Source organism: Eubalaena glacialis, chromosome 3, assembly GCF_028564815.1.
Source record: "Eubalaena glacialis isolate mEubGla1 chromosome 3, mEubGla1.1.hap2.+ XY, whole genome shotgun sequence".
NCBI lineage: Eukaryota > Metazoa > Chordata > Mammalia > Artiodactyla > Balaenidae > Eubalaena > Eubalaena glacialis.
Genome location: NC_083718.1, coordinates 64,946,075 through 64,958,313, shown reverse-complemented (window position 1 = coordinate 64,958,313; position 12,239 = coordinate 64,946,075). Strand labels below are relative to the sequence as shown.

General features: G+C 36.3%; 1 protein-coding gene across 2 annotated transcripts in view; it reads left to right on the top strand.

Moving 5' to 3' along the window:
- Positions 1-3,905, top strand: part of TIPRL (TOR signaling pathway regulator) — a 33,273-nt gene extending 29,368 nt beyond the window's left edge. For both annotated transcript variants that reach the window (XM_061185751.1, XM_061185750.1), the window contains exons 5-7: positions 184-279; positions 2,658-2,720; positions 3,594-3,905. In XM_061185751.1, coding sequence (XP_061041734.1) covers positions 184-279; positions 2,658-2,720; positions 3,594-3,737 — 303 coding nt within the window. In that variant the 3' untranslated portion in view covers positions 3,738-3,905. The remainder of the gene's footprint in view (positions 1-183; positions 280-2,657; positions 2,721-3,593) is intronic.
- Positions 3,906-12,239: the final 8,334 nt, after the last annotated feature.

Below are 12,239 nucleotides of genomic sequence, written 5' to 3'. Positions count from 1 at the left end.
TATGTTACGTATAAACAAGGTTTTGAGCCTTGGTTGGCGCTAGGGCAAAGAACTTCTAGTTCAGAGAATTTTATATAGAGCTAATTCAGCCTTCCTCCGATGCCTTAAAAATGTTTTTTCTTTCAGCAAAGTAATAAGGTATTTAATTTTCATTAAAATACTTTTTACGTTTTTCTTTTCCAGAGAGTAATGCCTTCTAGCTTTTTTTTGCTGCTGCGGTTTTTCTTGAGAATTGATGGGGTGCTTATTAGGATGAATGACACAAGACTTTACCATGAGGTATCTATTCTCATTTAATGAAAGTACTAATTGACATTGGGCTTGTTCATGTTGTTACATTGTCAGTCTGACAGTTTGAAATTCAGTAATGCTTTATATTATATGGCTATTTGTCTAACCTTTAAGATTGGGTGTGTCATATTCACTGTTGACTGCACAGTTATCGAAACATTACATCTTCTTTTCCAAAAGTTCTACGAGTTGAACATGTTTTCCAAAAGACACTCCCTGATAAAGGGGAGTCTGATGCTTTTAAAAAGCCTCTTAAACTTAATCTGTTTAAGAAAACTGACCCTTAACTCTTACTTTTTTTGTAGTATGTGTTGTTTATGTAATGTCCTGATATTAGAACTACCAATCTCATGGCCTCCAGAAATTTGTATTATACAATTATTTTGACAGTTGTTTTAATGTTTGAAAGCTCTGTGCTCCATTTCAAGGAACTGTTAACATACGAAGTTTTTAAAAAAATAAATGAAGAAAGTGGGGGGGAGGCTTAAATTGAGTCATGAAAATTCTTCTTGTAGCTTTATAGCAGCCTATCCTTCTTGAATGAATTTTAACGTCATATTTGTGATCCTATAGAATGACGAATGAGAGAAGAAACCACCAGTATCAGTCAGGGTAATCGTAGTAATAGTTAACTCTCCTAACAACCCTATGAAATAGATGCTATTATTATCTCTGTTTTACAGCTGAGGCAACTAAGGCAAAGAGAGATTAAGTAACTTGCCCAAGTTATACAGTTAATAGGTGGCAGAACTGGAATTTAAGCCCAGTAAGATGTGATTGGATTGGTATTTTCCTAAATCCTGCACTTTCTTTTTCCTTTGAAATAACATGGTCACTGTGATGGACCTTTTTCTTTTTAAAAGTGATAGTAAAGTACTAAAAATAAGCTATACTTTACTCCCTCAGAAAAAATGAAACCTAAATTTTTAGAAATGCTTATACTTTAACTCAACAATATTGATTTTTTTTTCAGAATTTATCCTCAAAAGATTCTTACATACAGTAACCCACAAATATTAATCAGGCAGCTGTATAGAGTTGTATATATATAAATATTCATGGCAATGCTATTGTTTATAATAGCTAAAAGGAAAGAAGGAAGGTGCTATAATGCCCATTGAATGAGCATTGATTAAATGGCCATTTATATCCTGTTGGCCTACAACAAATAGACTGCCAGATATTTCTCCAGCAAAGTTGGATTTATTCGGGATCAGCAGAAAATTGCAATTCAGGTCTGTAACCATGGTGAGCCCTGTGCAAGTCCCCACACGGCAAGAGAAGGAGAATGCTTCTATAGAGAGGAAAAGGAAAATGGGAGTGCTACAGTAAGCAGAGAATCCATGACTTTCCACTGGTTGAGTCCTTGCCAGGAAGTAAGAGGAGTCTTTCTTTCTTCTGTTGGGCTCTGCTATGGTTGCTGGGTATGAGAGCTCCCCAGTCTAGTCTCCCAAATCTATTTAATTGAGGTTTCTGTTTATTAATTTTTTACAGTCCATATAGTAGAAAAATATGCAACCATTAAAATTAATGGCAGAAAGTTGTTTAACTGATTTGGAAAGATGTGCATATTAATGTTGACTTTTAAGATGCAAGTATGAATCTATATAAGATTTTATGTAGAGATTTCTAAATGTTAAGGATAGTGTTGTCTGTAGAGATTGTGATTGCTGATGATTTATACTCTATACGTCTATAGTATTTGATTTTTTTTTAACAATGAGCATTAATCTGTTTTGTTGATATAAAAGATTGAAACTTTAAGGGAGCATAATCTTGTGATTTTTCTTTTATTAAATAATGTTTTACCAAAAAAACAAATTGTAATAAATTGCTTTCTAAAACCTCACTTTAAAAAGTCTTAAACGGGAAAATTGAAGTACCAAAAAAGTGGCTGTAAATAAACAATTTGATAAGAATTTTTTAGAAATGGGAAAGAACAAAACTTGTTTAAACTTTTTTTTGGGGAAACATAAGAGTAGCCACAGTTATGTAGGTAGACGGTAATATAGCTTAAGGAAAAGATGTAGTTCCAAACTTGAAGTAATATTAAAATCTCTTGCATATCTCATTTACAAACATACACATTTTCTTTCAAAATAAAACCTTTGCTTGTGTTTTTCTTACATGGTAATTATTAAATCTGTTTACATATGTGTATCAGATATTAATGTGATTTATAGAGATTGGAATTAATAATTCAGAATTCTTGAATTAGTTATCTCACTGTAGAATTAGATGTTCTTATCAGACTTAATGGTACTTTCACAGCCTGTTCTAAAATGTGGACAGTTCTGTTTAATAGAAAGGATTTTGTTAATTAATATAAATAAATTTATTGCAATTTTTTTGATTTTTAAACATAGGCTGACAAGACCTACATGTTACGAGAGTATACCTCACGAGAGAGCAAAATTGCTAATTTAATGGTACAGTATTTAAATATCAGTTTTTAGAAGTTAAATTTTAATGTTTTATTTTAAGTATGGTATTCCCCCATGCCCCACCCATCCATCAAATCTACATCCCTAAATCCATTCATTTACCTAATAAAGCTCTATAGGAGAAATCCTATTGGAGCGTATTTTTTCTGGAACTTATCTCAATTACAGTTAGAGTTGTTAGGTACCTTAACCATCATCCAATCCAATTTCCACATTTTATTTTGGAAAAACTGAGACCCAGAGGTGTGACTAAAAGTCTCAAAGCTAGTTGGTGGTGCAGCTGCAATAGGATGTTCTTTCCATGACTTACTTTTGGGGGCATAATTTCCCCTGCTTTTTTTTTGCTCCCCTGCTACTTGTAAAGGGCTTCTACAAGTCTATAGCATTCGATAATGGGTTGTTTAAAAAGTGATACCTTCCTGCTAACTTGATATTTTTTATTCACTCTTAGTGCTTATTTCTGTCTATATATAGAATATACATAGGTTAGAAAAGTTATATAGAGTCTCTTGTAGACCACATATTGGCATCTAACTGAAGGCTAGTGCTTTCAAGGTGCAAAAATAACAGGAAAAAGGGATTGGATTAAGATGTATTAAATTCTTAGGACATTTATGGGAGCATTATAAATGATATATCCCTATGATCTTTGAGGAAACCATCTAGTAACAGAGCTGAGTCAGTAACAAGAGATACCTGATATTATTAGGAACACCTAATGATGCTCCTTATATATGTATATATATATAGCACCTCATTTTAAAATTGGCATGCTTTAGGAATGCTTGAATGAAAGCATTTTCAAAACTATCAGTGCAGTAACTTAATATATGCTAATATGATTTATGTATTTCCTAGCATGTTTCACCTTCCCTCTTCACGGAACCTAATGAAATATCACAGTATTTGCCGATAAAGGAGGCAGTTTGTGAGAAGCTAATATTTCCAGAAAGAATTGATCCTAACCCTGCAGACTCAAAAGAATGTACACCTGTGGAATAGAATTTATTACAGCATATACTGACCGTGGAATCTGACTGGAGACCTTGGGGCTATTTGGAGGGGGTATTTTTATTATGAGAATTAATTGCCTTGTCTATGTGCAGATTTTCTGTAGCCTTAAAGGAAAAATAAATAAATAAAAGAGTGTCGCAGGCAGTTTCCACTCAACTGCTGTTGTACTCTCTGTCTTCAAATTCATATTCCAGAAATTTATATCTTCTGGAGTTAAATTCAGATTTCTAAATTGTCACAAAGTGGGGTCTCACCAGTAGGGGGTGATGTGTGTATCTCTCAGAAGCAGTGGCCATAACCTATATCTGTCATGAAACACTGTCTTCTACCATGAGGAACTTACTTTAAATCAGTGAATCGTAACACCTTGTGACTTTCATACGATTCCTAATTGTTCACGTTGATGTAGTGGCTCTTTACCTTGGGTTTTTTGATGTTTATTCACACTTCTGGAGAGTCATGACTTGCCTCCTAGGAAATTGATCTCAAATGATCTATACCCAGAAATTTAAAAAAAAATTACCCTCCTAAATTTTAATTGGCTTTTGAAGTTTAAAGAAAGTTTCAGACATAGAAACAAACTAGGTTTTTGGAGAACTTAAGGTGTTATGTCCATGGAAACACACAATCATGGTTTGCCACTGACAGGATGTCAGAGCTGTCTCTCCTCCATCTTTAGGTGCTTTTTCTTATGTGTGGTTCTATTTGTACTGACGTTTTTTACTTCCACCTTCCACGCACCCTCAGAGTGAATAAATCTTTTGGATATTGAATTTGATATTGGTCCTAAAAAGTTTGAAGTGTTACAGTTTAAGCAAAAATTACATCAGCCTCTAAAGCAACCAGATTAATTTTCTGCTTAAAATATTTGAAGGGTAGCTGTGGAGGAGGAAGGGGCCTATTTTAAAATCTAAAAGCCAGTTTTTCTTTTTTTAAAATTCATGTTTTGGGGAATTCCCTGGCAGTCCAATGGTTAGGACTCCATGCATTCACTGCCAAGGGCCTGGGTTCAGTCCCTGGTCAGGGACCTAAGATCCAGCAAGCCGTGCAGCATGGCCAAAAAAAAAAAAAAAAAGATTCATGTTTTTAACATTACAGGGGATCCAGTAAAGTGTAATTAATTAGTACAAGATCTAGGTAGTACAGAAAGTTTACAAAAGTAAATTTGAAATCCATTTGGTTATTTTGATGGTGACCCTTTAAACATTTTATATTCTTTTCTGCCTTTTAAAATGGTCTCCATAAAGTAGAAAGTGGTTATAAAGCACCAAGTAAGAAATTACTTTAAATGAATTTAAAAAAATATTTTATTTAAAGGGCAGGGGAAAAGAATTACCCCCTTTTTTTCTGGTTTGAAACAGCTGTTGTACATATTTCCACTTGATACATAAATCATTAAGGAAGGATATTTAATTGTAAGTATTAGCAAAACTCTTCAGGTATTAGCCTGAAGATAAATTTTAGTGAAACAAATACAGTTGGATATTCATCATTACTCAGACTCTGGTGTGTTGTTGTGTATATTGTTTTTTTAGCTAATTTTATTAGCTAAATTTGGTCACAAATAATTTGGGTATTTGTTTGCTTTCTGCTACATCACCTGCAAGGTATAGGAAATCAGGATTTTGTTGGCTTTAAGAAAATACATGGCATGTTCAGTGTATGTTAAATATACCGGTACTTAATGTTTTCTCTTAGGACAGAAAAGTGTATATATTGTACTCTGCTTTCTGTTTATTTTATTTGCCATGCAGATTTGAACAGAACAGACTCTTTAGTCATACAAATTATAAAAAACGAAAAACTGTAATAATATTTATTAGTTGAATTAGAGGTTTCTGGGCAGCATCATATTACACATATATTTTTAACTTGATTCAGATGTCTTAGTCCCTGAATCAGTCTTAAATTACTTATTTTGAGAATCCATTGTTAAAAATTGTAGAATTGACCGTTTTATAGAAGAAGGTGGGAGGTGGATAGGATGAGTGTACTTTTGAAAACTTCATTAGTTTGTTCCTGTGGAGAATGCCAAGAAAACTTACATTTGCCCATTGCTAATCAAGACATACACCATTTTATATTTATTTGTTCCAAGTGTCTTTTTGTAAGAGGAGAATAAACAGTAAGTAATTACCGATCTGTGTTTTGCTATTTCATTTAATTTCATTTTTCTTGAAGCTTAATTAAAAAATGGTTTGGTATACCTTTCTTGTTTGTGCTTTATGTTTTGAACTTGGTCAACATTATAGCCAGATTCTCCAGACAGATTATAAATGAAAATCTAACAGATAGTCCAGAATATAATCCTCCAGTTTAGCTATTGGGCTCTTGTTCTTCCTCTCCCTCTGTCCCCTAGTGTGGGTTGGCCAAAAAGTTCGTTTGGGTTTTTCTGTAACATCTTATGGACAAACCCAAATGAAATTTTTGGCCAACCCAATACTTCTGTGGATGTTTTAATTAGCCATTGTTTTCTCTATGATAGGTTAATGCTTTCTGTTTTTGAGAATATAAATACTTGTGGTATGTATCATTCCATTTAGTTTTAAGTACTATCCAATATGGTGCTAGGTACAGGGGTTACAGTAATGAAGAGATTATTCAGTTGGCGCTCTGTATCCTCAGGTTCTGCATCTGCAGATTCAACCAATCATGGATTGAAATATTGAAAAAAAAATTCCATGGGACTTCCCTGGTGGTCCAGTGGTTAAGACTCCGTGCTCCCAATGCAGGGGGCACAGGTTCAGTCCCTGGTCGGGGGAAGTAAGATCCTGCACGCCCCGCAGCGTGGCAAAAAAAAAAAAAAAAAAAAAATTCCAAAAAGCAAAACTTGAATTTGCGGTGTACCCGGCAGCTATTTACATAGCATTTACATTGTATTTACAACTATCTACATAGCCTGTACATTGTATTAGGTATTATAAGTAATTTAGAGATGATTTAAAGTATATGGGAGGATGTGTGTAGGTTATATGCAAATACACCGTTTTATGTAAGGGACTTGAGTATCCTCAGATTTTGGTGGGGGGAGGGGACTGGAGTCAATCCTCTGTGGATACTGAGCGATGACTGTACTATATGTCTTCATGGAGTTAAAGTCTAATGGAGGAGACAAAGTAAAAATAATTACAAATTTTAGTAATTGCAATGACAGAAATAATACTGACTTTAAAGAGAATAACAAAATCACCTTTGGTAGCAGTAGTCAGAGTTCTACCTGGAAAAGCATGTAGAAAGCCTCAAGAGAATGTCACTCCTAACTTACCCAGGAGAAAAACCTGGGTAATCTATACAATTACAGTTTTTCTTGAGCATATCAGACAGCTGAGGTTGCAAAGCAAAGTAAACTAAATCCCAAAGAGTGATAAGCCCTCCAACAAGAGGTGGAAACTACCAATCATCTCATCTTAGAGCATGAGAGAAACAGGTGGCCACTGTACAAGCAGGTAAGAAAAAAATCAACTAAAATTTTAATAAATTCTGAAAGGCTTAGTATGGGCTAGTTTGTCAGTTTGGAAGAGCTGAGAGTCTCAAATAAGAGGACTTCATACACTCACACAGGTTCTTTCCCAAGGACCTACCCCAGTGCTCACAAGAAACACTGGGGCAGGGCAGGGGACCAGAAAGTCCCTGTCAGTGGTTCAAGCATGCAGGAGGTAATTGGCTGCTGCTGAGGGGTAGGTATGAAACCCTGCCCATTTATCCTAGACCCCTCTTTTGAAGGATGCAAAAGACTTAAGCTGCTGTGGGAAGAGCAACAAATCATATCACCCCCCAGGACCCCAGCAAAATCCATTATTTCTGGGGGAGGAATAAAAGCAAAACCCATCTGCTTCTGGGAGGAGGGATGGGAAATGCTCTGCCTTCAGGCCACGAAGAACCATTACTGCTGGAGAAGGAGTATAAGCAAGTAACCTCTGACCTTGGAGGAGGAACAGAAAAACCTGGGCCCAGGATACTACATGGATAGCAAAAAGAGAAGTCTACCACTGGGAGATGGGCATGAAATTCACACAACAGTAGAATGCACATTGTTTTCAAGTGCATCTAGAACATTCACCAAGATAGAGAATATTCTAGGCCATAAAACAAACCTCAACAAATAAAACACTTGAAATCTTGTGAATTATGTTCTCTGACCATAACAGAATTAAACTAGTAAAAACCAGTAACAGAAAATACCCAAATAACCTCTGATGAGAGAAAGAAGGGAGACAAATACCATGATCATAGAATGAAAGACTCAAGAGGTTAATATGCCGGTTCTCCCCAGATTGGCCTACAGAATCAATGTAATGCCATTCAGAATCCTAGCCGGCTTTTTCATTAGACATTTATAAGATGATTCTAACATGTGTGGAAATCCAAAGAATCTAGAACAGCCAAAACAATTTTGAAAAAGAATAAAGTTGGAGGACTCAAATTACCTGATTTCAACACTTAGAGCTACAGTAGTCAAGACCACATGACAATTGTTTTAGGATAGACATACAGATGAATGGAACAGAATAGTAAATCAAGAAAGAGACCTAAAGATCTACCTTGAACAAAAATGCCAAGGTAATTCAGTGGAGAAACGTTAGTCTTTTTTTAACATTTAAAAATATTTTTATTGAAGTATAGTTGATTTACTATGTTGTGTTAGTTCCAGGTGTACAGCAAAGTGATTCAGTTATATATATATGTATATATATACACATACATACATATATATATTCTTTTTCAGATTTTTTTCCCTTATAGGTTATTACAAAATATTGAGTATAGTTCCCTGTGCTATACAGTAGGTCCTTGTTTATTTTATATGAAATGATAGTCTTTTCAACAAATGTACTGGAACAATTAGATGTCCACATGCAAAAAAAAATTTTTTTGAACCTTATCTCACACCATGTACAAAAATTAAACCATAGACCTCAATGTAAAACCTAAAATTATGAAAGTTGTGGAGGTAAACAAAGATCTTAGTGACTTTAGGTAGGCAAATATTTCTTCAATAAAACACAAAAAGCATTGAACATAAAGAGAAAAAAATGATAAAATGGCCTTCATTAACATGAAAAACTACTCTTTGAAAGATACTGTTAAGGATATCAATGGATAACCCACATACTGGAAGAAAATATTTGTAAGATATGTATCTGATAAAGGACTTATATCCAGAATATATAAAGAACTCAACTCAATAATAAGACAAATAATCCAATTTAAAAAGTTGTGGATGGTAAATAAGCATATGAAAAGATGCTAAAAATTCATCAGTTATTAGGCAAATACAAATGAAAACTTCAGTGAGATATCACTACACCTATTATAATAGCTAAAATTTTAAAATCTGACAATACCAATTGGCAGTGAAGATGTGAAACAGCTGCAATCTCACACACACATTGCCAGGGAGAATGTGAAATGGTTCAACCACTTTGGAAAACAGTTTGGCAGTTTCATAAAAACTTTCACTTACCATTCAACCCAATAATCCTACTCCTAGAGAAATAAAATGTGTCAACACAAAGGCCTATATACAAATGTTTGTAACAACTTTATTCATAATTGCTAAAAACTGGAAACAATCCAAATGTCCAGATAAACAAATTATGGTGCATCTTTACTACTCAGCAATAAAATGGAACTAAGTACTAATACATGCAACTACATGGGTGAATCTCAAAACCATTATGCTAAGTGAAAGCAGCCAGGCATGAAAGACTATGCACTGTATGATTTCATTTATATAGCTGTATTAGGGCTCTCCAGAGAAATAGAACCAATAGGAGATATATACATGTATAAAAGAGATTTATTATATGAAATTGGCTCATGTGATAATGGAGGCTGAAAACTCCCAAGATCTATAGTCAGCAAGCTAGAGACCAAGGAGACCCAATGGGGTAAATTCCAGTCTGAAAGCCAGCCCCAAGAAGAGCCCATGTTTCAGTTCAAGTCCAAAGGTAGGAAAAGAACTTTGTCCCAGCTCAAGGTAGCCAGGCAAGAGGAGTCAATTTTTATTCAGCCTTTTTGTTCTATTTAGGTCTTCAACTGATTGGATATGGCCCACCAACATTAGGGGGGACAATTGGCTTTACTCAGTCTACATATTCAAATGTCAATCTCTTCCAGAAACATCCTCACAGACACACCCAGGGTAATGTCTGAACAAATGTCTGGGCACCCTTCTGGCCCATACAAGTCGATATATAGAATTAACCATCACAATGGCATTCTGGAAAAGGCAGACTTATTGGGCAGGAATCAGATCAGTGGTTGCAAGAGAAAGGGAGATTATTGAACACAAAGGGATATGAGGGAAGTTTGGGGGAGGTGATGGAATATGCCATATTTTTATGCAGTGGTAGTTACATGACCATATAGGTCTCTCAGAACTCATTGAATTGTACACATAAAATGGGTGAATTTCCTTATATGTAATTATACCTCAATAAACATGAATTTAAAAACAAAAAGAATTTGAGGAGCAATTTAAAAAACAAGAAGAGTTGGTCTGGGAACTATTCTGAGGACATGGCATTTAAACTAAAACCTGAAGGGTGAAAATAATTTAGCCATGTGATTTGTTTGGGAGTGGGAAGAGATTTCTAAGAGAGGAACAGTATGAGAAAAGTCTTCGAGGTAGGAAAGACTGGCAAATTCATGCAAGTGGAGAGAGCTGGGTTGCTTGAACACAAAGTGAGGTTAAAGAAACTGGTTAAGGCCAGATCATTTAGGGGTTTATAGTCCATGTTTAAGGAGGATAGATTTTGATGCAATGAGAAACAATGAGAAGTTAAGTATGGAGACAAGTGATCTGACATATTTTCCATTCACTTTAGCTGTGATGTGGGGATGGGTTGAAGGTGTGAAGAGGCAAAGCAGAGAATCAATTAAGGAGGCTGTAGCAGTAGGCCAGGTGAGGGGTGATGCCATTTGAACTAGGCTTGCAGCAATGCTTATTAAGAAAACTGGACTCAAAATATACTTTTAATGTTGAATTCATTGGGTTTTCTGATGAATTCAACATGAGGAATGGAGGAAATGGAGGAATGAAGGGGGACATTTAAGGTTTTTTTTGACCAAGTAGGGAGATATTGGTGCTATGCAATGTGACGGGGACAGAAAGGAGAGACAAATTTAGAGCAATGAAAGTTCTGTTTGAACACGGGAGGTCTGGAATGCCTCTGAGATGTCCAAGTGGAAATGTTTAATGTGTAGTTTAATGGGTAATGAAATCTGTAGCTCAATGGGGACTTCCCTGGTGGTCCAGTGGTTAAGAATCCGCCTTCCAATGCAGGGCACACGGGTTCAATCCCTGGTCGGGGAACTAAGATCCCACATGCCCTGAGGAAGCCCACGCGCCGCAGCGAAAGACCCCGCATGCCTCAACAAAGATCCCACGCGCCACAACTAAGACCCGACTCAGCCAAATAAATAAATATTTTAAAAAAAGAGAAAAGTTATCGCCAATATAGATGACATTTAAAGTCATAGCAATGAATGAGATCGCTTTGAGAATTTTTTAAGGAAATGAAGAAGGCCTTGCGGGGATCCCTGAGCAACACTTGGACATCAGAGACGGGAGAAAGAACAGCCAGGGAGTAAATAGAAACCAGGGGAGAGCAGTAGAAGCCAAGGGAAGAGCAGAATATTTAAAGGTAGGAGTTGTCATTTGTGGGGAATGCTGTCAAGGCAGCTAGTAAGGGGACAGGGGTTTCTAATGGCAGCATGGAGGTATAGCTGGTTTTGAGACAGTTTTGGGGGAGTAGTGACGGCAGAAGCCAGACTGGACCGTGAAAAGCAAATGTAGAAAGGATAGAGCTTTCAGCGAAGCTGCCTGCACAGAAACGGGCTGGTAGCTGTGGTGTTGCTGGGACAGTCACATCTATGGGAATAGTCCAGTAATCAGACTGGTGATTCAGGAGAGGGTATAACCAGTGGAACAATCGGTATTACTGTAAGTGAAGCGATTGAAAGCCTCATGCTTTATACTCGTTTATCAGCCACTTCTCACAATAACTTTGTAAAGAATTATTATTAAGTCTATCAGGGGCTTCCCTGGTGGCGCAGTGGTTGAGAATCTGCCTGCCAATGCAGGGGACACGGGTTCGAGCCCTGGTCTAAGAAGATCCCACATGCCGCGGAGCTACTGGGCCCGTGAGCCACAACTACTGAGCCTGCGCATCTGGAGCCTGTGCTCCGCAACAAGAGAGGCCACGATAGTGAGAGGCCCGCGCACCGCGATGAAGAGTGGCCCCCGCTTGCCGCAACTAGAGAAAGCCCTCGCACAGAAACGAAGACCCAACACAGCCAAAAATAAATTAAAAAAAAAAAACAAAAGAATTAGAGAATCCATTCTCACATTTCAGCGGCTCAGCTTTAAAAAAAAAAAAAAAAAAAGTCTATCAAAATAAGGTTCCAGATAACACTGGTTCCAAAAACCAGAAATCATCTAGTTTCTTTCCTTACTTGCTTAACCACATAGCCTCCCTCAGACAT